The 27,385-nt window shown below is 37.5% G+C and overlaps 1 protein-coding gene across 1 annotated transcript in view; it reads right to left on the bottom strand.

Annotated features, from left to right (window-relative positions):
• Window positions 1–23,156, bottom strand: part of LCP2 (lymphocyte cytosolic protein 2) — a 31,966-nt gene extending 8,810 nt beyond the window's left edge. Inside the window, exons 1-10 of the mRNA XM_085299566.1 lie at window positions 22,941–23,156; window positions 19,934–19,996; window positions 15,221–15,267; window positions 6,742–6,807; window positions 5,786–5,817; window positions 4,325–4,359; window positions 2,741–2,939; window positions 2,006–2,106; window positions 783–852; window positions 481–564 (exon numbers count right to left, since the gene is read on the bottom strand). Of these exons, the coding sequence (XP_085155692.1) occupies window positions 481–564; window positions 783–852; window positions 2,006–2,106; window positions 2,741–2,939; window positions 4,325–4,359; window positions 5,786–5,817; window positions 6,742–6,807; window positions 15,221–15,267; window positions 19,934–19,996; window positions 22,941–23,018 (775 nt within the window). The 5' untranslated portion in view covers window positions 23,019–23,156. The remainder of the gene's footprint in view (window positions 1–480; window positions 565–782; window positions 853–2,005; window positions 2,107–2,740; window positions 2,940–4,324; window positions 4,360–5,785; window positions 5,818–6,741; window positions 6,808–15,220; window positions 15,268–19,933; window positions 19,997–22,940) is intronic.
• Window positions 23,157–27,385: the final 4,229 nt, after the last annotated feature.

The following is a 27,385-nucleotide window of genomic DNA, read 5'->3' as shown; positions in this document are numbered from 1 at the left end:
AGGGTAGTCTATTGAGATTCATTGTAAAATGCTCTTTTCTGGTCTGAAACAAACATCATTTTTGTTTCTGTTATTTTTCAGTTCTCATCATTCTTTTAAGTGTGGATACCGAATTATATATATTACTCTAAACAGACTTTTGTGAACTTTGTAGGCAAAAGTAATTATTTCTTCTGTTAACCTGCTAAATATTCCTTTGTTCATTCAATCAAAGATTATGTTAAACTTTTTCGTACAAGGATCTCATAATCTCTTTCTCTTCTACTAGTCCTGAGCCATTTTCAATGTTGCTGCTTTCCAGAYAGAATTTCCCTCATTCTACAAGCATTGCTCACATCATCGCCTTTTCTAAATAGTTCACTTTATTTGTGATTGGATTATGGCACATTTGGTTTAGCCTTGTTCTGTGCATGAATGATATTCAAACTGATAATTTTGAGCAATAAACAGCTGTTGGTATTACCATAAGCAAATGCTGACCTGATACTGGGCTTTCTCTTTCAAATAGTGGAGCAGGACGATCCAATGGGGGTTTCGTGCTTCTGTCTATAGAAGGAGCYGGGGCTAAACACAAAAATTATGCAAAAATAATTTACTGGCATGGGTCAGTAAGGCTTTGTATAACCCGGAACTTGTGTTACTTCTTAGAATATTAACCAATACAACTGTAGGACGTATGAATAAACAGCAGAAGAAGGAGAAACTGAAGAGATGTAGGCAAAAATGAAGCGCTACGGAGTCCAGAGAAAAAGCTTTAAGAAAACAAAAACAGTTCCACTTACGTTTCGAAGGCTTGATATTTCTCTCTCTGTTCACATCGTTGTTGTTTAATGGAGGAGGAAAGGGTGGCAGCTAAAACAAATATTTCACAGATAGTTAAAGTTACCTTCTTTTTTTGGTTTTAATTTAGTATTAAACATGTCACACCACAGCTGTCAATCTTTGYGTCTGATAAAGCAGAAAAAATAGGTCTCTGCACAAAGCAGGAAGACCTATACATACATGCTTTTTCTGTCAGATGCAGAAGTAAGTCTGTCCTTTAGTCTCCCAGGGAATGCCATAGTGGGATGTTCGCTCTGGGAAGGGCATGGGCATGTGACAGGAGAGAAAGAGAAGCTTCTACAATGCTGTTGTATCTTTGCCCCTTCACTGCAGCAGRTGTTAGTTTTGAAATCTGATGTTGAAATTAGTGGAACTTGAGAAATATTCATTAATCCTGTATTAATGAAGGCTGCTGACTAATGGAGAACGGGCTATTCTTTTTTTATTGGGAGATCTGGGGTCCAACAGAAGAAAGTGTAGTTAGCTGCTGCAAAAATGGTGAAGATGTTTTCATCTAAGCCTAGATATCTTCAGACAAATGCCTTCCTGTGTTCTTTCTTGTTCCAAGTAGTAGAGCAGCAAGACAGGGTATCTGTCTTGAGAACTCTTGACACTTACAAGAGGCCTGTGTGTTTTATATATAAGAACCAATTATACTGTGTGCAACTGAAGGTTCTCCTATTGCACCTAAAAATTATCTTTACTTGTGTACATGGGTAGAGATCATGTCCATCTGTGCTGGTATACAGTGACTCTGTAATGGCAGTAACCAGCACAATAGCTTTCAGTTTTAAAGTTTTAACAGTATAAAAAAGGAGAAAAATGTGCATGTCATTTAYGGCTTTGAAAAATTGAAGTTTTTTTTTCCCAACTATATCGCTAAAGAAACTCAGAAGTATTAAACATCTATAATTTAAATGGGAGAGGCATTCTTAAGTTGATACAAATTTTCAGTGTAAGAAAGAACAAAGTAATATGGAAATAATTTAACATATTTGTCCTATGAAATTCAATATACTTGTTTGAAAAAAGACCACCCTGTAACAGCAGTGATCTATTTTGACAGCTGAAACAGTTTCTCCTTTCTTCTACATACACAATCTGAATAAAAATGGTATTACACTTGGATCTCCTAGGAGGTAGTAGCAAAGAAAATAGATGAAATATTAAGAATGAAACATACAGAAGTGCCTCTTCCCCCAGGTGCAGCTGGTACAGGGGATGGACCAGGTCGTTGGGGTGGTACTGGAGGCTGATTTGATGATCTAGCTGTTGAAGGTCTGTCTAAAGAAAACAAAAATCTTAAACTAAACAAGTACTCAGTAATTCGGTTCTTTTGTTCTCATCGGGTTTTTTCGAAGAAGAGGCCTTGTAGTAAGCTTAAGCTAATACATCACCAGGACATTGTTTTAGTTCGTAACAGACAGTTGCATTATGATCGGTTTTCTCTTGAGAGTTAAAGGCATGTATGTCCCTTTGGTGGGGAGGTATGTTTGACTCCACAGCTGCAGGCTACTGAAGAATCAGACATAAAAAGATGTCAAGCAGAGGAAGCTCATTTTCASTAGAGCATTTTTGCTATTGTTGTGAGAGTTCACTCTGTCAAAGGGACAACACTAAAGCTAATATAGTATGCACATGTGTTTTACTTTGTGCATATTCCAAATGAAAGGACACATAATGCACATATCAGAAAAAAACAACCTTGAAACCAACAGAGCTTGTCTGAAGTAGTAAATTTAACTTTGAAAGTCACAAGGCCACCAACATGCAGTAAATCTGTCACTAAATCTTATTCATGAACTGGACTGTTGACTGTGTTTCATTATCAGGCACTTAAAATATCCAGTCTGTTTCCACAACCAGTTTTTATTCATCATTTCTAATTTATTAGTAATAATTACTTTTTAGTAATTACCTATATAATCTGTGTTGTTGGCAAGTGACTTGGCAGGAAAGATGACATTGTGGTGTGCTTCATCATTATTGGATGGAGGTGGCTCATAGCCATCACTGTCGTGTTCTGCTTCCTCGGGTTCTTCTGTTGGTGATTCATAGTCAGCCTCATCTTCCTTTTCCTGATCATCATCAGGGCTTTCGTAGTCATCATCTTCATCCTGGCCAGTGCACATAAAAGAAGGATACTCTAACAGGATACTGAACACTTCAGTGCAATTTCCTTGTGGTTTTTCACTCTGAAGGACATCAAGTTTTTAAAACCACTTTGAATAGAAAAAATTATCTATATAATTCCAATGGGTAAATGAGGCAGCATTTTTTTTAAAATATATACTACTCAACAGCTTAAGAGAGGAAATGAGTATATTTTGTAATAGTAACTGCCGTGGAAGTTCAAGTTAAAGTGATAGCTTACTGAAATGTTTCATTTCTGTTAGATTCCTATCATTCTCATCTCACTCATTTTGAGGTGTCCACCAGGGAATGCACAGTGCCTTGGTTTTAGATACCATATGAGTTAAGGCACCAGCAAAGAATTCAGTGCTTCCTAGAAAAATAAGCAGTAATTCATAGCTGTTGATGCACACTCCTACTTAATAGTACACACTCTTCAGCATAAAGCTCAACTTCTTGAAAGCACTTCAGAAACAACTAAGTCTTTGATAGGGGCCTTGGTGTCCTCTGCTAACCAACTTCATGCAACTTGGAAGATTCAGTAAAATCACAGTGAAAATGTGGCAGTGGTTGTTGCTCACATCTTCTGTGCAATGTGCCATGACTTATAAGAAAAGAATATTAAATTTGTCACTGGTATCTTGGCTGAAAGTTCCAGAATAGCTCAGTATCAGCCTAGCTCAGGTGTTTTACAGGTTGTTGCTTGTGATGTTAGTGTTCCTGAAATGGCGGTAAAAATCCTGCAAACTTAGTAGTAAGTGCTTTCTAAAAAATAAAATAAAAATAAAAAATAAAGGCACTGGTTGATGAGAGAGCGCTTCACAAAGTAGGACCGTGTAACAGTCAACTTACATAGCTAGCCAAGCTGTGCATGCTTGATCTAATAACATTTACTGATGTATTTTTTATGCAGAAAGGCAAAAAGTACTTTGTCTGTCTAGTCGTCTTCAAGGAATTGGATTCTTTAAAATGTAAGATTGCAAGCAAAATAGCAAGATTTACCACTGAATTTCATTGCAACCCTTCCTTTACTAACCACTTCTAAGAGCTTGAAATAGGAATATGAAGTTCAGCTGTTGTTCTAGGCTGGGCTGTCATGGGCTGTAAGGCTGCACTCGAGGCAGTGGTACAGGACTGCTGTTGTGAAGCTCTGTCTTGCATCACTGGTGGTGAGGCCCTTTTCCCAGTGAAGAAACTGGCATGCAGCAGCCCCAGTYAGCCGTGCTCCTCCTCCTCCTTTTCCTGAGCCTAACACCCGTGTAATTCCCCACTCCTTCCCTCTGACCAAAGTTGATAATGCAAGACATGACAGAGCTTAAAGAAGAGTTAATCTGCTTAGCCAGCAGGCTTTTCTCATCCTGATACTTACAAATGAAGACCAGTCATCTTCTTCTTGACTGTATCCTGCATAAGGATACAACACAGGCTTCTTAGCATGTACAACTTTAATATATCAAAAAATAACATTTTTTTAATAATGTGATATATGTGCTTTCACTTTAAGTTTGTCCTAGTGTTTCAATTTTAAATACCATTTGAGGTAGAATGTGTTGAGAATGAGGTCAGACTTTTTACCTCTTTGTTTAATACTATTACAGCTTTCAAATCAGAAGGTGAATTTCTTTTTAAATTTCAACAGTCTTGGGAGAGAGTGGTAACTTGTAGAAGCTGAAGTGCCTTGGGCCATTAAGAAAATAATTTAAATAAAAATTAAGTATGAGGCAGGCRTCTGGAAACTTGCCTCTAATGTTGGAGGCTGACAGGAGTAGGGGGAACATATATACAACATACACAAAAACGTATATAGTGTATACATAATATATAACGTAAAATATTAATTTATATAATAATATGTTATATATAACATATACGATATATAAGCACTGATACTAAGTATCAGGTTAAACAAATGCAGTAAGGGAATGTTTATGTAAATGTCTCTGCTCTTGCCTTGTATTCCCATCTTTTCTCTTTTTGTAGAAAGAAGTTTTCATACTTTTCCTCCTTTAACTATCTTTTATTTTTTTTTTGCCACTTTTTTGTGTTCTCTTTAGAACATGCTTCCCCCCCCCTTTACTCTGCCCTACTTCCATTCTTCTATGCTTCCCTCTTTCTTCCTGATCCTTCCTTTCCCCTTTTTCTGCCTTGCATACTGTTCTTTACTACTTTTTACCTTTTCTCACACATAAGACATTCACTCTTATGATGGTGAGTGATCCATATGAAATATGTGCCTGGTGCTATTCAGTTATTCATAACAGACAAGGGGCAGTTTGGGTTAACTTCTAGCTAGACTAAATATCAGAGGACTTCTCTCTCTCTAATAATTACTGGTAAAACTATTGCACTTAAACTTTAAAGACAAAAGGTTTCATTGAACTGAAGACTTGACCAGTGTTTTTGTTTGGTTTGATAATGAAGAAAGCCTGGCACACGGAGATCTCTCTCTATATCCTCTGTAACCAGAGTGGGCTAGTGTGTTCTCTCCCGGTCTTCTACAGGTATGTGATAGGCCCCAGAAGTTGGACGTATCTGGAAGCTGGATCCTATATCCAATGTAAATAGTAATCTAGCTCATTTTTCTGCAGTTAATCTTGGAAGTTTGGAAAAGRCTTATTACCCAAGTGGAGTTACTGCCGATACTCTGTTCTAGAGTCTTCTTCTAGTCTATCTTCTAACTGAAGAAAAGTGACGAAAACTAAGCTTACAGGAACTGCAGATATAAGTCATATCAGTGACACTGAATGTAAACATTGCAAAGATTAACTTAATATCTTAATAGTTTTAATCAGTATTAGTAGTCATAAACAACCTGCCAGTACACACTTACCTGGGTTTTCAGGAAACTTTTGTGTTTGAGCCCTGCAACAAAGATACCAACAAATTAACTYATTCTAGCTTTAATAATTTTAAAATGCATATGTTTACTAAAATCTATTGCATGGATAACTTTAACAGTAAAATGAAATTTATGTAGATGAACTTAACTCTGCCCAAAATGCTACAAACATTTTATCTGATATTTCAGATACAGATACATACTAGTGCAGCCAAAACTGTCTTGAAAAAGTTTCAAGTCAGTTAGGCAGAGCGCTTGGAAACAACAGAACTCAGTAAATAAGCTTACCAGTAATCCAGTCCTGAAGAGAAACACTTTATTCACTATTTCCTTTGGAGTTGGTGAAAAGTCCAGTCCATAAATATTTGTGGGATTGACAAATATTTTTATAGATTTCAATTCTAGTTTTGAACTGTCTTGATAATGCAAAGGCGTAAAACTATGCTATCAGAGGGTGTAAAATCATGTTATAGCTTAGATCATCATACTACACGAATATAAATTGTTCTTTTTCTCAAGAACCCACCCAAATGAAACATTGTTATTGTGCTTTTCAGTATTTTCTATTGCAAGAATATCRCATTCAAAGATATGTATAAATTAAATATTACAAAGAGTAGCATCACAATATGTGATGCTGTGAGATGTACTCATGGCAATTCATTGATGTAATAATTTGTGTCAGGCTTTATAACATTCCTAAAGATTAATTTACTCAAGATCAAAGTTGTTTTAAATTTGTGTTACTTGTCTCTAGAGGTGGCGGGAGTATACAGGATGTTCGTGCGCTTAGGCTCTACTATTCTTAACAGATGACAGTAAAAACACAGAATTTTGTTTTATATACTTTCCACACACAAGTATTGTTAATCAAAGGGAAAAGAGTTAAAAAAAAAAAAAAAAAAATCTGTAAACACTGAAAAAGAAAGCTGATTTTTTTCACCTACCATTTTGGAAAGAATGATATCCTTCCTTCATTTCTGTTAATTTCTTGGCTTAATTTACTTATAATTCTGTTTAAAAGAAACAAAAGTAGTTCTTTTTAAAAAAACCACAACCTCCTTGAAACTTGTTAGTCACTTTCTCACCCACTTTCCTCCCCTTTTCTCTCAATTTTCGCTAAATGAAATCTAGTGATTCAGAATTATTATTTACAGATGTGGCAAGGATACTTGATTTCTCTACTTACAGTAAAGTTGCAGTACAGTGTATTTAATTGAAAACTGAAGCTTTTATACCATTTAAACATAGATAAAAACCGCCTTCCCTCTGCAACCAAGATATACTTAATCTGGAATGCCTCCAGGAAAGAAGGTGAAAAGGCATATCACATTTGCAGGCAAAGACAGACATATTCAGGGAACACAGGAAGACTATAGCTTTGTCTAGAAAGATTTTTCCCGGTTGATGTGTTTGTCATCACCTGTGCATAGTTGTGTATGGCAGAGGGGTGAATGGCCATCAGTGAATACAGCCTTGAGTGAAATTTCAGTCAGGAGCCTGCACTCAAATTCTGTACTTTGCTTATGCTGCTATTAATGCTGGCATCCCTAGAGCCTGAGAGTAAGGGGTTTTATATTCACAAACTTCTGAGAAAACTCTGAGCATGCAGGTCACAGTCATTACTGAGGTAAGCAGAATTAAGTCTGCTGAGAGCAACAGGACTCTGCTCTGCTAGTAATTAAGTTGACATCTACAATTATTTTGTTTCAAGGAAAGTTTTGTTTCAAAGAAACCTTATGATGAGTCATGATCTGATTCTTAATTCTCATTATTTCTTTGTGATGGAAGTCCCACTGAGAARGTGCCGTGACATCCACAGCAAATTAGTTACACGCATCTTGTTAAAAATACCCCATTTTATTTCTAGCTATATTATTTAGGTCTGCATTGTAATAGTGAAAATAAAAACATTATCAAAGACAATCAAGAATTGAAGATGTCTGTTTACTGTCTAAATTCTGTAAAATCTTAATTTTAGTGTTTGTCTGTGCAGAATTTATTCCATAGATCTTAGATTTAGCCAAGCAACCGTAGCAGTATTGCAAAAGCTTTCATTATGGCCAGGCAACTGCCAGGTAACCAGCAATTCATTTTGTTTATCTTCTTGCTTCACATCTTTTTCTGCTACTGAACAACAATGATCTCCTAACTTTTTCCAAATGACTTCTTTTGTGACTCTCTCATGTCTAGTTGGGCTTACTCTCTGGGCTGGGACTTGAGTTAAGCAAGCTTTCTAGGAGTACAATATTAAAAAAAAAAAAGCCAACAAAAGCATACTATTTTTTATCCTGTACCACTCTAAACATCTTGCTCTTATTTTGAATATGCTTCTCTTGCCCTTRTTACTTTCCTAATACTTTAGTGTAATTCAGATTAAAGATAAATTTAAGGCAGATGGTTGCTCTGTTTGATTATGGAAAGTGCTATGGAGGCAGATCATGCTACCAACAAATGTGAGATAACAAGCAATTTCAAAACACTATGATGATGCTATCTGAAAATTATTAAGAAGTGAAGGATATGTACTTAAGGATCCAGGTATGAAAATTAGAAAGGCAGAGGAAGAACTTAGTATTTTTAGTTTTCCTTTTTCAGACAGCACTTTGAAGTTTTCTGATTTTGAGCATATTTTTCCCCTTTTGGAATAAGAACATGAACAAATGTTTGTAATTTAAGAAGGAGTACAATTGTTTAAATCTGATATCCCTACCCAAGTGAATTCTATAAAGTAAGAAAAATGCCAGGTTATAGGCATAGGCAGGTCTTGCTTGTCTCTCTCATCCAATTCAGCCATAGTCATCTGCACAAGAATTTCCTTCTGCTGTGGATTGTAAGGAAGTTACTGTGTCCATTTTTCTCCCGTGGTTCTCTGAATAACACAAATTCCATGCTGAAACACCGGGAAATAGTCATAGGTGAAGCATGCACTGTGTAGTCCTGTGCTGTGAGCAATAAGAAGTAGATTAAGGAACTTGTGTGTGGCTAGTTCTCCATTGTACGAGAGGGAGAGGAAGGATCTTTCATAATGTTGTATTCATTTTCAGCTAAAGAAGCAAAATAGAAGTCAGACTAATAATTCTTTTAGTTTAGAACTCCATTGATATGAAAGAGTCTTGAGTGTTTGGAAGATTTCTGGACTGACCAAGGACTGGCTGCAATGAGGATTTACACCAACTGTGAGATTAAGAAGTTTTAGAAAAACTGAAAGGACAAAGTTTGCTCATCTTATCCTTAAAAACAAACAAAAAAAAATCATTTGCTGCTTAAAATTCAGTGCCTTATCTTCACTTTAAGGTTATTTAAAATGAATCAAACCAGAGAATATATTAGAAAAAAAAAGAAAGTAAAGTTTAGTATGGTGGCTCTTTACAGGCAGTGTCAATACAGAAGATTTGTGCACGGAGCAGCTGAGTCTGTCAGTGAGGAAGGAAGTACCAAAACCACACTGCTTTCTGAGCTGTGGGAGTGGATGATAGGACAGGATAAGGCTGTGCAACAGCAGAAAACGTTACTCACAGTGTTCTCTTTCTCTTTCTGCCTTCTCCATCAGACACTTAGCTTAAAACTGTCAGGAAGTTGAAAAGAAAGCAAAAAAAAAAAAAAAAAAAAAAAAAAAAAAAAAAAAAAAAAAAAAAAGCAACAACCCAAAACAGTACTCCAAAACTGGCTTTTGTTTGCTTAAAGGCATGGTTCTACATGTATGGGGTTAAGGAGTGAAGATAGGTGAGAGAGATGCAATGCAAAGTCCACTAGCACCAGGAAATCATGTATCTTGAACACCATCAAGAGCATAGTTTGGGATTAATCCTCCTTTGTTTTGGCTAGACGCAGCAGTGTGTTAGATTCAAAACTGACTGAATTTCAGTTAAGTTCTAAATCTAACATCCTTCTCTAGCATCCCACACTGGGGAGCACGTGTGCATACAAATTCACTGATGCCCACGGCATATGTTTTTAAAAGAAGAGGTCATTATAGATTCCTTTGTTTTTAGGTTCACAACTTCACTCTCCGGAAAGCAGCACGACTCTCAAGCACGACTCTCTTTTGTAATGCTCTRCGACTACCAGAAGTGATAATGAGCAATAAGAAAACAACTGCATGTATTTCTTAAGTTGTATCTTGGCATTTGGTTTCGCTAGATTTATTAACAAAATGTTGATTATATCCTCATGATGAGATATGAGTTCCATCTTGCACTTAAGACAGATATTCAATGTCTGCTCTGTATAAATATACACCATATCCCCTCTCCGTTCTCTCAATGTACCATTTACTCTTTAAGGATGCTGTGTGTTGTGAAGTTTCGAGGGCTATTAAAATTAACTTGAATTGATCTTTTATAAAATRTAGCAGGTATAAGAGTAACATGAATGAGCTCAACAAAGAGTATAACATCTTTTCATGTCACAAAATGCCAAGTTTTGAGCATAGTGCATGGCTGAAGAAAACAAGTGCAAAGCTATTAATAACAACTGGACTAATTCCTAGGTCAACTTCTATGCTATGCCTTATTTAGGATGACAGCTACATTTATGGTAACCCAGTCTCTGAAGCTAATGGTCATGCAACAATTATTTATTTTAATTTCGCAGTGGAAAAAAGGAGAAAAAATATGTGATAGGTATTTTTACCAGTAGGTTAATTGGCCCCAATGTGGCTGCTCCTTAAAGGTTTGCAGCAGTGTGGTAACTCTGGAGATAACAGATGAACATCTCCTGTTCACCACTAGGTGAGGAGGACTGAGGTAGGGATAATCCTTCATGGTCTGGAACCTGGGGACTAGATTCTACCACAAGTAATCATGTAATATCAGATCTTCAAATGTATTTCATCAGTGTCATAATAGATCCACATMTACCAGAAAAAATATGCATATTTCTTTTCACAGAATGGCAACTATTCTTAAATTCTTCAGATATTCTTAGTATTCTTAAAAGTTAATTTTTACAAAGATCTACCAAATTGTGATTGTCCTAAAAAAAAAAAAATTACCAAGTCTGAAAAATGAGTTATTGCTATAAATAAATAGTTATCTGTAGAAAAGGTACTATACAACTGCCTCCTATCACCTGCTTTGGAAGAGACATGGAGAAAACCATGAGCTTTTCTTAAAATCAGTTCACACTAATTTGATTATCTCCGATAGCTAAATACTTTTAATCATACTGTGATGCTATTCAATGGATTTTTGGATGAAATCATTTCAAGTATAGTCAAAGTTGCTTAGATGCTGTAATTGGCTACCTCTCTATCTGAATGTGTGGTCTCTGATTTGTTTATGAAACCTTAACTCTGAACTTTCAGTTGCTATGATGGTTCATTTAATGAAAAATAAAATAATAAAAAACTCCCACCCTGAAACTTTCATCACTTTCATGGTTGCACACCTGTGTTACCAATATTATCATGTACATTGTCACTGTTGATTCTGCATTTATTTACATGAAATGGTTCATATGTTTAGGCAATTACAAAATTAAACTGAATATATGAGATCTGCATTGTGGCTCCAGTTCATCAAATCCCTTGAAGCAGATGCCTGTGGTTGAGCATGTGCCTAAGTGCTGTCTTCTGAACTGAAGCCTTTAGGTAGTTAAAAAATCTCTCTTCTTTCCCACTCCTCCCCCTTCTACCCAGAACAGTTCAGCTGGCAAAGACCAAGCTCCTCTCTCCTCTACAGGAAAAGGCAAAAGTTAGGCAGTGAGTGGAGCTGAGCTCTGCCTTGCCCCTCTGGGCCTGGAGCCTGAGCTAGACCTTTGAATGTACTGTATACGTAAGTGGGAGTGAAAGAAAAGGCTGCATGTTAAAAAAAAAAAAAAAAAAAAAAAAGCATTAAGCAGAAGTAATTTTCTGAACTATTCCAAAGATTAATAGCAGCATGTGCAAGGGCTCAGGGCTCCAAAGAGTTACATCATCATCACAGTCAATATTTTAAATGAGTGTATAAACTTTGTATTTTTAGGCCTAGATACTGTGAGGAAAAGAGGGCTTGTGGGTTTCCAGTCATCTAGTGCTCTGTTTGGCACAACTTTTGATATAGCTCAGTCATGAAGACAATTTTTATCCTAGATCCTTTCAACTATGCTGATGAAATCAGTCTTCATTCAGTCTTCCGTTTCCAGCCTCATCAAGATACAATGCCTCAGTGGACATGTGGCATAGATTTCTTTACCCTTGCCAGTAAAGCTCCTCAGCATCACTGGCAGAGTCTGGCAAGTCTACAAGAAAATCAAGTGGTGACCACTTACAAGGATGGGAATCATTACAGAGGTAAGTGGTAAACTGTAGAGCTTATCTTATGATCCCTTAATAAATCTGTGCGTGGTCTGTGCAGGTAATCATTAGTCAGACTAAAATTTGCAGGATTGTCCTGATGCYTCAGTTACTTATGTATGGGGCAGGCCCCAGCTCTGCTGCAGCCTCACTTCTGCTAATGGAGAATTATTTTTAATTTCTTGAATGTGACATTGGAAATGACAGATGAGCAATTTATAATCTCTCAATCTGCAGTATAGTAACACATATTAACCACCATAGTGCAGCATTACTTCTTATATAAGCAATGGAAATTTTTGGCAAAGTTTTCAGTAAAGAGTTCCAGCCCTTTAATAGAGAGTTCTAAAGATTTTATAAAGTATTTTAATTTTCATAATAGTATTTCCATGTTTTTCTGTTTTTTAAAAAACAGCTAAACAAGATTCATTAAGGTGTACAACTCTAACGAGTGCTGGATGTTAAGCTTCAAAATCATAATTCTGTTAAAATCGTGTTTCTTATCAGTTTCAGTAAGTGACCCCTTATACTTTGCAATGACAGCTGTGATCCACACAGACACTGCAGAATTCCTGTGAAAGTCACAGAACTTCGGTTGCAGAACTGTGCCCAAGCAGTGGCACAGTTATACTCAAAACTTGATCAGTAGATTTCCTCAAATATATTTTTATTTTGTAAAGCCACAAACTCTGCTCAGGAGGCCAGTATGGATATAGGCTGTGGTTAGCAAACCTTATACAGTTGCAAGTGCTGGGTTTTGTTCTCAGCACATATAGGTCATCGTAACSCTGCTAGAGCTACCGGGTAACAATATGGCTTGTGTATGTGCTTTTTTGTTCATTCCGTTGAACAATGCTGTCACTGTGAAACTTAATATTAACTGGAACATTTTTATGGAATATGTTCAGATTTCAGCTCTGCGATTAAGTAAATTAGGTACTATAATTACARTATTATGTGTATTTTTGCTTGTAGGAAAACTCCTTCTACTAGGGAAAGTTTGCATTAGGATGTAAAAGTTTAAGGCATAATTGTGTTCTAACAGAAATCAATAGCAAGCACTTTTCATTTTGGTGAGAGCAAGGAGGTTCCAAAGTAATRAAATCAATGTTAAAAAGAGCAATAGCCTTCTATTATTAATTATTCTGCTTTTTAAATGGCAACCAGTTCTGTTCCCTATTAAAGCTCTAAATTCTCTTATGAAACAGTGGCATATTTGGAGGATCTCACACCACACTACCCTTTTTTCTTACATATTCACAACATACTAGGRCACTAGTTCCCTGACAGTAAGTGATGAGAAAGCTGAGAACAAGCGCAGTAGAGGTTCATTTGGCTAGTGTAAATAGTATGGATATATAACTCAAGGAAGAACTTGGTCCTAACCCTCCTGTAGTTTGACTACTACTACTTCTTTTGTTGATCATGCTGATGAGAAAGTGTCATATTAAAATTGTGGAATATTCAAAACGTTTTCATGTAGTCCTTCACTATACTTAAATATATGCCTATTTGGACCATGCACACAAAACTGTATTCCTAATTGATGTTATTTTCTAATTATTCCATTATTTGTTCTAGTCTGCTAGGTGAGTTATAAATAGGTAAGAAAGATTAGCCGAAGGAGCTTAATTTTTAGGGACACAAAAATGCAATAAGAASAAAACCTATGTGAAGAATATAAAACCTTTTAGTTCTACAACTTTTGTTCAGATTTATTAATTTTACTCAKCTATTGGGTTCTCCAAATAGTGCACCAACCTTCACTGTTCTTTTCCAGTTCTTGACTTAAGACCCTGCTAAGAAGCCCAAAAGACTGTAGCAGACAAGGCTGTTCRCTTTCTACTAGAGTGTTACAAGGCAAGTGGACGATGAAAACGTAATTTTCAAATAATTTGTTGAGATGTCAATGGATTAGAAGGGAAGCTACGAGCAACTCTACATTGTTTAATTTGATTTTTAACTGTCCACCTGTGACATTAATATCTSTTGTCTGCGCATGCTTTTAAGGTGCTCCACTAACCACTTTTGATTTATGAACTTTAAAGATTCTCAAAATTAAAAGTTAAAACAAGAAGAACAAAAGTGAATTTTGCCAAAAGACTGTGGAAGAGGGACAAAGAGTCAGAGAATTACAGACAAYGTATTTAACAGTGTGGTAATGTCAGTTAACTCTGGTCCTTTGCAATCTCAGTAACCACCATAGACCACACAGGTATTTCAGAATTTTTCTATATTCTTAGCTTCACCAACGCATCTTATGCAAGTACTGATGCTTCAGGAAAAGACAAGCAGACTATGTCTCCCTATCAAGATCAAGATATGCAGAGAGAGAAGGAGCCTGGAACTGGGAAATGAGCAACAAAGAAACAGGAATGTTGAACCACAACTTGAGTTTCTTTCCTGTTATTTAGAATGACACGAAGAGCACCACCTATCTCGTGGATAGAAGCTTTCTAACTTGCAGCTTAAATACATGCTACAAGATTCACAGCAAAATAAAATCCATCTTTCACTGTGAAACATTAGTAGAAGCTAATTTCTCTGTTACTCTGCTAACTTAGTGGGAATGTTGTTCTTCAGGAATAACTTCCTATGAAATTAGAAAAACTATTCAGATTAGTCCAAAACTTTTTCAAGGCCTAATCCAAAGGTGCCAAGGAAGCTATTTAACATGGAATAAGAAGTTCGAGTCTGATCTATTTTTAATGCCTACCTAAAGAGAAAAGCATGTTATGAAAAAAGCTTGAACTCTTTAACTCTTGTATACATAGCTGACAGTTTTTTTCCTTTKAGTGAAAGTCAACAGTTAAGCAGTGAATAGTTAAATTACACTCTGATATAATACTCCCAAAATAGGTTAGCCTTGGTTTAGCTGCTGTCAGTCAAAAAAGAATTTGAATAGGAATGAGATATGACCAGTTCTTTTGAACATCCCCAGACAGTATTTTTATATTGTATCATTGTACTTGAGCAGCCATGACAACACTCCTTTGTTTTTACTTAAGAGGATCCTTCTTTTTCTCCTAGTAAAGTCCCATAAGCAGATCTGTAACTAATCAGTTCAAATAATTTGATGTTTACTATCAGTTTTCACTGCAGAACAGTTAGGATAATTTTTAATGTTAAATTGGTCTGGATTTACTTACGGCACTCTGAGTTTGGGAAATTTCTGAATATCATTTTCAGACATATTCTGAAAAGGAAGCAGATGGTATATATGAAAAATTGTCCATGGAACAACCTGTGACTTACAGAAGTTTGCATATTCAGAAACATGGCATGATTTTTCAACTGATAGGAATATAAAGTACATAGAAAAGCGATGCAAGAAAATAAGTCTGCTTGCCCCATGGCCTACTGGTAAATAAAGCTTACCTAACAGATGTGAACCCTTTTTATTAAAATGTTCTCTATAAATTTTTCTCCCAGTTTTGCTAGAAGTTGGCTTTCACTTTATGTTGCCATCGGTTATACTCAACTAGCTAGGACATTAATAAACATTATGTGTATTTGTTTACACAAACTGCTTCAGCAAAGTAGTTAATCATGTGTCTAACTTGAAAGCAGCATTCTGTAGCTAGGATGATTTAAGGATCTAGGGTAAGAATGACTTGCAAGGAGAAGTGATAAGTGGTAAGACCCGYTGTTACCACAGGAGAGCTGGGTAAATTGATGTGTTTACAGGCATATGAACTGTTCTGCCAGGAGAAGTCTGAAATCAGTGGGACTTTGTGCAAAGTTAAAGTCAAGCCATTTGCTCTCCTGAATTGGGTTCTAATCCAATTCTTCATTGGTGTTATATTGTCACACCAACCTACAAGCAAGGTTAAAAGCCTTCCCTGCTCTGAGTCTGCTTCTGAAAAGAGCTGGAAATAAAACCCTCCCCTGCAATGGGCCCCTCCCTAGAGATTGCACAGATACTTAAGCTAAAGGGCAAACAGTAAAACAAAAAATCCCCAAAATACTTTTAACTGAGGAGTCTTCTATTTTTTCCCCCTCTTTTCTTTCTCTTGCTTTCTGGATATTGTTTATCAATGTACATTGCCATCATCTGTATTTATCTAGCATATAGGATAATGTATCTTTTATGGATTTATCATTAAAGATGTTTTGAGGTATTATAGCTCATCCCAGTAGACAATGTCACACCAATTACAGAGCATTACCCTCTGATGAGATCCTGTCCTAACTGTTATGGAAGTGAGCTCAACAGAACAYACACGGTCTGCTTGTATTCGTGATTAATGACTTCAGAACTCTTCCTGGAAATTTTGGAATTATACTTCTCTCAGTAAATGCTAAAAGAATAATTCAAGTGCTTTTTAAAAAATTTGCATAATTTTAAATATGTGTGAGGGAATTGTTGTTTGTAAAGAACTGTTGCTGATAGGGAAGGCAGACTTTCATGCTAGATTTTGATTTTAGGCTGTTTTTTCATGCCCTGTTAATATTGCTAAAAATCTAGGATTTACAGAATCACAGAATCAGTGAGGTTGGAAGGGACCCTCTGGAGATCATCTAGTTCAACCCTCTGCTCAAGCAGGGTCACCTAGAGCATGTTAGACAGGGYTGCATCCAGGCGGGCYTTGAAGATCTCCARAGAAGSAGACTCCACAACYTCTCTGGGCAACCTGGTCCAGTGCTCCRTCACTCGCACAGGGAAGAAATTCCCCCTCACSTTCAGGCAGAACTTCCTGTGGGTTCAGTTTTTGCCCGTTGCCTCTTGTCCTGTCACAYGGGRCAACTGAAAAGAGTTTGTCCCCGTCCCCTTGACACCCTCCCTTCAGGTGCTTGTACACATTGATAAGATCCCCCCTCAGTCTGCTCTTCTCCAGGCTTTAAGAATGGGAGCGCTCTTGACTTTCTCTGCTTTTTATGCCACCAAAATGTACGCTGTAAGCAAAAGCTCACTATGATATCAGTAACAAAAGAGTTCAAAGAAGCAGTAAGTGAACCTTTGCCAGCCAAAATCCTGCTTTTATTTGTGCAAGTGGTCCTTTTGATAGAGAGGGAAAAAACATGGTAACTACAGACTTTGGAATTTACTGAACAGAATTAGCTGAAGTGTTTGAGACATCAAAARCTGTACTGTGTTCAGCCAGATTTCAGAAAATAAGAGGTCAAGTTTTAYTTATGCACTGCATTTCCAAATATTTAATACCAAGCATAAAAATCCATAGCCATTTTTCTTCCATGAGTAACACCTGAAACATAGACCTGTGAGGTTAGAACCTAGTTTTCCAATGACAGAATGCATGACAGAAAATAAATAAAAACTTCAGAGACTCCCAGTTAAATATACTTGAATTTCTTCATGTCTTTGCAATGAAATCATGCAAAATCATGCTTSGTCACCAAGTTTCTGTGTAAAACTGTCAGCTTTTAAATAGTGGCAYGATTTGCTGGAGCAGAGGAGAGCTTTGTGATAAGAAACTTCTCTGTAACGTCACACCATATGTGATATGACATGTTCTGGTGGAGATTTTACACAAGTTGAACTGTTAACTGCTGTGACAACCCCTTGGCACAACCTGAAGCATTAGCTTGATGCTACCACAAGCAGTGATGCTGCCGGAGGACTCCCTGGACTTCAGAGAGCAGCCTCAGCAGCCTAACAAAGCTTAAACATGGACAAATGATCAAGGTAACAGCTCACGTGGTTTTTACTTTWAAAAAAAAATCTTTCTAGAAATGGGAGTTTTCTTCTCCTTTCTGCCCTAATATAACAACTACACTGCAGGCTGGTCCCGACTTGAGCTGAAATGTGCTGAATGTTGAGAGTTTTACCACTGCTCTGGCAAAAACAGTTGGCCTCTCTCCTGTTCTGTGCAGTTGTGTGGCTCCAAGCTTAGATCAGATCAATGTGGTGTGGAAATTTTGAGGAAGTTTTTTGTTTAGTTAATCACCAGCTTTACAAACCCTCTTTGCAACATGAAGGACARTCTGGTTCTTTCTGTCTTTCTCACTGCCAGCAATAAGAAGTTTCTAATTACACAGTGRTTCACCATTATATCAATGATTTTCAGGACAGAACAAATCCAAACTGTGTTTTCAAGCACTATTTTGCCTCTGGGAGTACTCACAGGAGGAAAACACTGTAAAAAGATGTACTCCTTTAATGGAAATGTCCTGCAGTATGTACTGAAGAATCTTAGGKTTTTTTTCTAAAGACTTTCTAAATTTCTCTCTAGAATTCTGTTCTGGTGATAAACCTGACAGATGTTACGATTTTAAACTCTCATAAAAAGTTCACATCACTCTATTAAATCTTAGAGAATTTTATTAGATTAAGTTATGTGGAATTCCTCCGATTTTACTCCTACTACATTTCAACTGGACTTTCATTGTGGTAGGCAATAGAAGCAGAAATGTGACTTTGAAACTAGGAAGCTATTCTATTGAGTAAGACAATACCATTTTTGCAGGCAGGTTCACCATACAGATCTAGCAGTGATACAAAACCTGCAGACACTCAATCTTAACTGTTCATTGTGTCCAAATGTAATTGGGCAGTTTCCAGTCGCTTAAAGATGGCAAAAGATATTTCTCAGAAATGTCACTTGTGTAGAGAAGCAATTATTTTTTCAAGATTGCTTTGCACTCTGGAATATTGCACGTAAATATTCCTATTGTTCTATTTCACGGGCAAACCTTTTTTGTGTTATACGATTGTCAAGTAGGTCAAAAGCTTAAAAACATCTGTCTCAGCAGACTTGAGCAGCTGCCTACTGAATAGAAAAGCATCCTCTGAATTTGCTAGGATGTTTCTAAAGAAATGCTGTACTCTAAGCCACGTATTTATAGAAACACTCTGGAAAAAATACAGAAATTCAAAAATCACTTAAGAATTGCACTGCTGTTGCTATTGGTATTTGTACTTCCCACACTWCCAGGATTTCATAATGTTTCCAGAGCCAGAACTCCCCAGATTCTCACTGCTTGAGTTAAGGAGACTCTCTTAGCGGTTAGTGCAATAAATCCTATGACATACTGAATAATTCTGACTCCACCAGTAGAAGGGGGAGGTAATCCCCTAGATTAGCTATTCCTGCTAGAAATGTTGAACAAAATTCATGCTTCATTTCTATAAAATGTCAAAAAAAATTCATACATTAGGACAAGTAAATAAAAAATAAGAGGGCTTTAAAGGAAATGTGCACAGGTTTATCCACTGTGACTAATTAGGTAGCTGATCAAAATGTGGACTTTTTAGAAAATCAGATAGAATAAATAATAAACCTGGAAATAAAATAGAAATTTAAAAAATGAGATAACAATAAAAACTTTTTCACCTCTTTATGAATGTATAYATAAGGACTGCAAACAAACAGCTATATAAATGGGAATTGTCAGCTTTTCAAAAGCTAAGCCAAGTGACCATGCTTATTACCTTCCCTCTAGCAATGTTGATTTAAATCCAATGGGACTTTGCTTACTATTTTTGATACTGTTACAGTTCATTGCTTGTGTGTTGCTACAGAAGAAATCCTATTTTAACTCTAGAGGCAGGAAGTAGTGGCTTCAGCAGAAAGCCACTCAGTCTGGCCTTGTCTACTTCTTTGGTAGGAGAGCAGAACTGATAAAGGTGAAGTTTTTCTAGTCAATATTTGAAAACAAGCATTTTCTATAAAGAAAGAGATGAATTCAAGCCAATGTTATGGCTTCATAGGTTCTCCATCCATTTAAAAGATACCAAAATACAGACATTTTAAACAACATTCTTGGGTTCCCAGCATTCCATATTCTACCTATATCCAGATATTTAGATGTTATTAACCACCTAGAAGCCAAATGCTGAACCAAAGTAAGGAACAGTCAGCACAATGACCCGATTTAAAGAATTTTACAACTGTACTTACCAAAAACCTTTGTCCATTTATACTGTGCTTTCTCACGACTTTCTCACAGTCCTTGTACTTTAACTGCCAAAGAAAGGAAGACGTTTACTGCACACTTACAAGAATGGCCTAAGATGCTTATCTGTGTGGTTAGTTTTGAGTAGATGCTTCAAATAGGCCTCGTGCATGCAGGAGCCTAMTGTGCCTTGTCTGTCCTAGGGATCACATTAGTGAACAACATACGTCTTAATCTGCATTGGGATAAACTCATAAAAACAGACAGATCTGCAGTTCATTATCCCACTTAGATGCTGTAACTTGTTGTTTTCCCATACCCTGGACTGTCTAAATGGCTCRTTTTGGTCTGTAAATGTGTACTCTTAAGTCAAGTATCTTTCAGTGTATTTCCACATATTTGGGAACATTAAATTTCTACCAGGATAAAATATAATAGCCACATTTGGAAGGACATGACTTTTAAATATTTCCAATGGGTGCCTTAAGTTTTAGTTTTGAACTGAAGTAACATCCTGTGAGAAAATAGCTTATCTTTTAGATCTCCAAAGGATAAAATATATTAATTATAAACACTAGAAGGCATGTCTTTTGTTTCAGGTAGGCAAGTCCATGGCAGAAGAAACCCCGAGAGTAGGCAAAGTGTCTTTTTGGAGAACTTTTTATTCTCAAAATAAAAGAATGGCTGCAGTCTTGCCTGGGACTTCAGGTAGTTAAAGTTACACAGTCAAAAGATCCTGTGCTGCTGGGAGATCTCCTCTACAGTAGAAAGTCTTAAAGGGAATATTGTGTCCTTTCTTCATTCTTTTTATTCTAGTCCATTTTAAAAAGCACRATTAAATCTTGCAACTAGTTGTTGTTTGAGACCAGATCCCCTAAATGTTTGAACAGCTGAGAGTTTATGGGAGCTGCCTTCACTTACTCATACACAGAGACAGACCTAATGTTAAACATTTTCAAATGCATATCAAAATTTTTGTGCCGACTGAAGACTTAAATCTATAAATGCTGACTCTTTCGTATAATGAARGCTATCACGGTATGCCAGCACAGCCCTGACTCTAGCAGCGACTGACTGCTACCTAGCATTGGCCAAGATCTTAGCTTCCGCTGCCTCGTGGCATGACCAGGCACTACGTTAGGTTTCAGGTGACTGACATCTCTGAAAATCATCCTTTAGTTATCTCAGTTTAGCAGGAAAAGAATTGCTCATCCCTCTTGGAACTGCATCCTAAACACGTGGCTGCAGGATACTTCCAAGGCAAAATAAATCAGTCAGATGAAAATAAAATATTGCTAAGGTATAATCGTAGAGCCTTCAATTCTGCGTGTGAGGGAAATGGTATGGGTTAATTTGGGGAAGGAGCTGGTCACTTAGCCCAGACTTGTCTAACTTAGGTTGACATCATTGTCTGCCAGATTTCCTGTGAGACTTTGAGCAGCTTCTCTTGGCGCTGATGCACCCCCCTCTATCCTGGAGGGTGTCTGTGGATCAATGGAGGGGAGGTCCTCAAAACCTTATGTATCAGGGCCCGTTTAATTATGGCAGAACTTTTAGTTAATTCTTGTATCACTGTTAGGCAAATCACTGGCCACTCTCAGGAGACTATTTCATCTAGTCTCTTGGAAACAGTGATCCAAACCTGCATGCAGCAGTGCCGTAATGTTTTTCTTATTCATCTGAAATCGGTTGTTGATAATGAGCTCACCTGCTCTATCGCCATTTCTTTACTGTCCCACTAACCACTACGCTTGGAATTAAAAGTTTGCAGAGAGCTGGCAGTTTCACATCTCTGAAGATTTTGGAAACACTGACTTTGTATTTTATCTGTTTGTCTTTGTTGCCTAGTTTTGCATTCTAGTTTCAAGCTTACCCCAAATCCCCAAAGAAAAGTCTGTGAAAACTGCTGAAACCATGAATTTTGCATGATTTCAATAGCAAACCCTAAAGTGTTCCTGTTTTTTCAAGACTAGTCTGATAGCCCACTTGAAAAAGAACTAGGTATGCTGGCATTGCTTGAAAATGTTCCTAAATCTTTTGATTGATCTGGATGTTAAATTCCAAGCTGACAGTTTGGGATTTGGGGAGGAATATGTTCTGTTGTGAGGGAGACAGACAGGCACCATCCCTGATGTGAACTGAAAAGTGAGGAATTTGTAGAGAACATGCAGAAATGAAATTTCAGTAAAACTGAAATTGCACAGCTACGCAGTTACACATTCCTGAGTAATTACAATAGTGCCAGTGCTGCGGTATAGAGGGTTGACACTGAATTGCCATATTAACCCTTGGCAGTATTTCTAAAGTGTGGAATATACTCCACCTTGTAAAATGAAATTTAGAAATGGTCACAAGTGAAAGAGACAGAATGCCTAGCTGGCCACACAAGGTAATTTCAGAAAAAGGGACAGTGAGGGAAGAAAAAGGGTGGCTAGAAACCTTGTTGAAAAGCTCTCTTAAGCAGGGGAGAAATAAGGAAATGAGCCATGAGTTTTGTCCAGGAAGTTTTCAAGAAAGAAAGTAGAACCACAAGGTAAAAGGTTTTCAAACTGACCCTTTTTTTAGGGAGTGAGCAGGAGTTGATGTATCCACATCTGTTAAGTTCCTGGCTGAGTTCATATGGATGCCTTGATTAGCCAGGACAGTCAGAATCTCATTTGTGAATACTGAGCAATTTGAAAAATCTGATTTCTGAAAATTACTGCAGAAGACCTAGAAAGCTTGTAATCTGTACACATTAATGCATTTTACAGCTCTTAATATATGTTCTATCAATAGTTACAGAAAGGAGTGCATTTTCTCTGAAAAAAGTCAGTTTCTCTTTCAGTTAATTTAAAATACGCTTTCAAGATTCATTTTTAGGTTTCACTACCAAGTTTAGCTCAGTTTCTTAATTGGTAGTGTTTGGGGGTTTTATTTTTGCAACAAACTTTTTCTGTTATAAAAATATCTCTATTTAGCATAAACATTTTGCAGTTGTTTGCTCCTCTGTGGCAGAACAGTTAAACTCACCGTCTTAAAATATTCTGCTAAGTCATCTGGGTTCCATGTAACCACGTCCGAMCGGTAGGGAATGTTTCTCAAATCCATTGTAAATCTTCTCTTCCAGGCAGTTAGAGAATGGTCACGCCAATAGTGTCATGAAACAGCCAAATATCCCCTCCATGGGATCACCGCCAGCAAGTGCAGCAATCCCTATGCCCCCAAAACGCCCAGCTCCTTCCTTCTCTTGAGCAATCTTTTGGTATCAGAGTCACGTTGTTTGCACATCCAAGAGAGGTGCTGCTTCCTCTAATACAAAATGGTCTCTTGTCAGCCAGTCAGCCTTACCACTTCCTTTGTCTGTATATAAATAAGTAAACAAGGAAGCACAGCAACCTACTGAAAATGCTCTGCCTGCTACATATAAGTAAGCTCCTATGGACCCTATCTGCTTGTAATTACTTCAGAACAGGTTGTTGCATGTTTGTATGCTATATCTAGTATAAAAATATTGGTTTATTAGCTGCATTGGTCTCTGCTTGCTTGCACAGAGCGCAAGTCTTGCCTAGGCAGGTCCCAGCTGCCTGGGGGGCAAAGCTGCCCAGTTCCTCAAAACTAGGAAAAGTTTCCTTAAGAGAAGCTTCTTCGCTGTATCTCACCACCTGGAGTGTCACATTGGCTTTCTATATTATAACAAAACACAATTCATGCAACGGGTTTCTCAAACCCGTTCGCAAACTCTTATCAGCAAGCTCTGCACTACGTCTGTGGATTTGATCAAATCATATGTGCGTAGCAAAATGCTGTATTAAATACAGGAAATAAAACGTTCTTGCTGGCGTTGAACATAAGAAGCTATGAATGAATTAGGAGCGCGAATACAGACAGCATTTGTTCAGTCCTTCAAATTTAGGGTGATGACTATCTCTCAGTGAAATTAAAAAACAAGCATAGATAAAAAATGATTATATTGTCATTATTTCTCCCTCTAGCTCAATTTCTCAGCTGCCTCTAACAAGAATTTTTGTATGTCTGAAAAAAGAATCCACAGAACCATAATATTAYCATAGGTACCTGATAAATAGCATCTGTCATGTACAGCCAATTCATGTGCCATTCATCCGGTGAGAGCCTTTGGTGACGCTGCATTGAGTAACTCCAAATGTGCCTGTATTTAAAAAAGAGCTAGCATGTTCATTCTCGCTTTTGCTGACATGGAGCTTCCTCCCCAGGCCGTCCTGGTGGGAATGCTTGGGGCCACTGTTCACGTCTGCTCCAGCAGAGAGCACAGAAAGTGGTATTTTGTGAACTCTCTAAATTAGAAAGAATACAGCATAGTTCTGAGGCACTGGAATGGCAAGTTTCTCTTCTTTCTACTGAAATGCTTCACTCTTGCTCTTTCTAGTCATTGAAGACCTTCTAACATTGGGCCCCAAATTCACAAGTTCCCTGCGTACAGCTCCGGTTGAGGTAGAAGTCTCTAGTACTGTACATGAGATTATTCCTTTTAAAAGGATTTGATTTAATGTAGCTTATTTTTTAGAGAAATATTTGGGGAAATGATGGCAGCAAGGTAAAACTCTAAAACTAAACTGCTGTAACAGCTGTTGAAAACACAGCATTGCATTTATCAAATACCTGGTGGAGCTGGGGTTTATTGGTTCTTATTTCCACTGGCCTGCATAAACCATCTGCAGCACATAGTGATAGTATCACAGAAACACCATCACCTCTTCATTTTAAATTTAGGTCTGGAGATGAAATAAGACTTTGTGAACGTGTGAGAGAGGAGCCCCGAAGGAGAAGTTGCTTTGAGGGTGCAGCAGCGGTAGAGGCGAGGTTACATGGCATACATCTCAAACTCCCCACCAGGCACCACGTCTTTCAACAAAGACACAGTTTCTTCTTTCACGGGAAGAAGACCGTGCTGTAATTTCTGTTTGTTCTATCACCATTTTTCATTACATTCCACGTGGCTCTGGAATCAGATTTCTACCCCAAGGTAAATCTAGTGTAACAGCTCTAATTTTAATGGTATTATTCTTTACTTACATTAATATAAAAATTACTAGCCAGATTAAAATTCAGACTGACACTGTTACATGCTGAAATAGGAGAAAGTCAGTTACCTTTAAAGTCTATCTAGTAGTTTAGAGAGCCACTAACACAGAAGGTCTAACACATTGAACTCACCATTATTATTTGCTTGGATCCCATGACGGATGATCTTTGTTTTACACGGTATGTCACTATAAATATGGTATAGGTATGTGCTTATTGCATGCATTTTACAAAATCCCTGCTCACCCTTACTTGAGCTTTCTCTTTGTCTAGAACTTTTTTTTTTTTTTTTTTTTTTTTTTTGTATTTTAAATAATGCTTTGGATGTGGTTGCCGTGTCAGGGTTGCTGAAGAAACATATGAGTTTTCTGCATTTTAATTTTCAGCTATACTGCTACATTAATGTAACAACTTTGAATTGCAATTCTAACCTATGTATATATTTTAGTGCATCAATGGAAAATGTTGCTCAGCTCACAAATAACCACACGCGAGTCACGTCCTCCAATCCCAACCGAACTGCAGAGAGTTGTTGTTATGAAAAATGCTTTTAAATGTCTTTCTCTGTGGCCCAGAAATGCAATTTGGCAAATCTCGTATTCAACAAAGGGAAATCTTGTTCCTGGAAAAAAAAATCACAATTTCCTCTCTCTTTCAGTTCTTCCCATGTTTACTTTTCTGATATATTCCCATTTGTTTATTGCTTCTCTCTATATATATATTCAGAGCCACAGTTGTTGCATCTGGAATTGGCACTTTCTCCCAGATGCTCCTGTTGCCTCCAGTGTCTCTGCTCCTGGAAAGGCAACTCCARCACTGTGATGGCCACCAAGAGGAGAAATTGAAAGACAGAAAGCTGCATGTCCAAGTTTGGGATGGCCCATGCCTGAATCTCTAGTCAGATTTGCTTATGGGGGTAAAGAAGGATGTTAGGAAAGCAGTAACATCAGATTTTTGTGGAGGAAGACAGAATGACCTCAGGGTAGCTGAGTGAAAAACAACCAACAGAGAAGGCCACAGAGAGCTCGTGTAGAAGCAAGCCAAGTTTGACAAGCTGCATGCAGGAATCTGGTTGATAACTAAATACATTTCAGAGGTGGCAATCTGCACTCTCTGCTTAGATCCTGCTATTGCATTTTTCGTGACTGGGAATGATCACATGCTTTGGAGCTTAGTAGTTCAATCTTATATTGCAAGTAAGGACAGAAATGAAGATGGAATGAGTTTGCAGCAGAATATACATCTGTTCTGTAAAGAATTTATTATATACCTCAGAGGGCAACCTTCCAAGAAATGCACTTAGATTTAGATTTCCAAATTTCTGCTAGATTTCCAAATYCTCAGGAAAACAGGTGTTAACCAGGTGCACACCTATTCCTCTGTGAGCCTTTTTTCCCTTTTGAAAGAATTATGTCTTCTATAGTTCATACCTGCACTGACACAACCTTGACATTAAAAAAAAAGTGTCTCTTCAAATAACAGTTGCCAGCAGAACAGTTTTTTTCAGCTGTAGCAATGGTCTGCTAAGTAGCATTTGAGAATCTGAGAGTCTAGCTATTTCGGGCAGTGTGGGAGGGAAGTTAACACTGCCCACATTCTGCTGTGTTCAGAGCGCCTCAGTACTTTCCACGTCCTCTCACCTCTTCTGTCCTCCAGCACCCTGCTCRAAGTAGAATCACAGGCTTGCTCAGAATAGCTTTCAGAATGGTTTATTTTTCTGTAAAGACTCAGTCTCCAGGTCTCCAGCTTGGTTTCTGCAGCCAAGCAAAAAAAAGTTCACATTTTATATGAATTTGCTCTTCATGTTCATTTCTAGTCCAAAGCAAAGTGATTTTTCATGACATGTTTTTCTATAGTCCTGGCCAATTTTGTTTTTCAAAGTTTCTTTTTATCTTGGGAGTATTTATCATTGCCAAACTAAATTTTCTTTTTTCTCACTGCAGCCTCTCATTCCAAGCCATGTATGTGCGTATAAAACATGGTAAGGATGTTTGCATTTTTATGCCATTTAAATATCTTCCTAGTATTGCTGTATGTTCTTTACTGTCTTTAATAATCACTAAGCCACACTTTCTATGCCTTAAATGTCCTTAGCCATTACTCCCTTCAATCTTGCAGTCAGGTGTTAACCTTCACTTCGCAACGTCCGTGCAGTAATATGAGATGCAGGACTGAGTCTTGGAGAAGTTAATAAAAAACCTCTTTGGCTGGAATCGAACTACAAAGCAGCCTCACCATCTAGTGGCTAACCCACAGAGAACAGGAGCGAGCAGCGACCAGTATTTCAAAGCAGAGGCATGGCACACTGAGCAGCTGACACTGTTCCAGTTTGGTACTTCCGTTAAAAGATGGGTAGTGTACGTGCTACCTTCCTGAGAACAGCAGCCGAGGCAGGCGCCTGCTGGCCTACCTGC

The sequence above is a fragment of the Rhea americana genome, unplaced genomic scaffold, assembly GCF_003343005.1.
Source record: "Rhea americana isolate MKP2758 unplaced genomic scaffold, rheAme1 scaffold_150, whole genome shotgun sequence".
Taxonomy (NCBI): domain Eukaryota; kingdom Metazoa; phylum Chordata; class Aves; order Rheiformes; family Rheidae; genus Rhea; species Rhea americana.
Note: the sequence above shows the minus strand (reverse complement) of the source record. Positions and strands in the feature narration are given on the sequence as shown.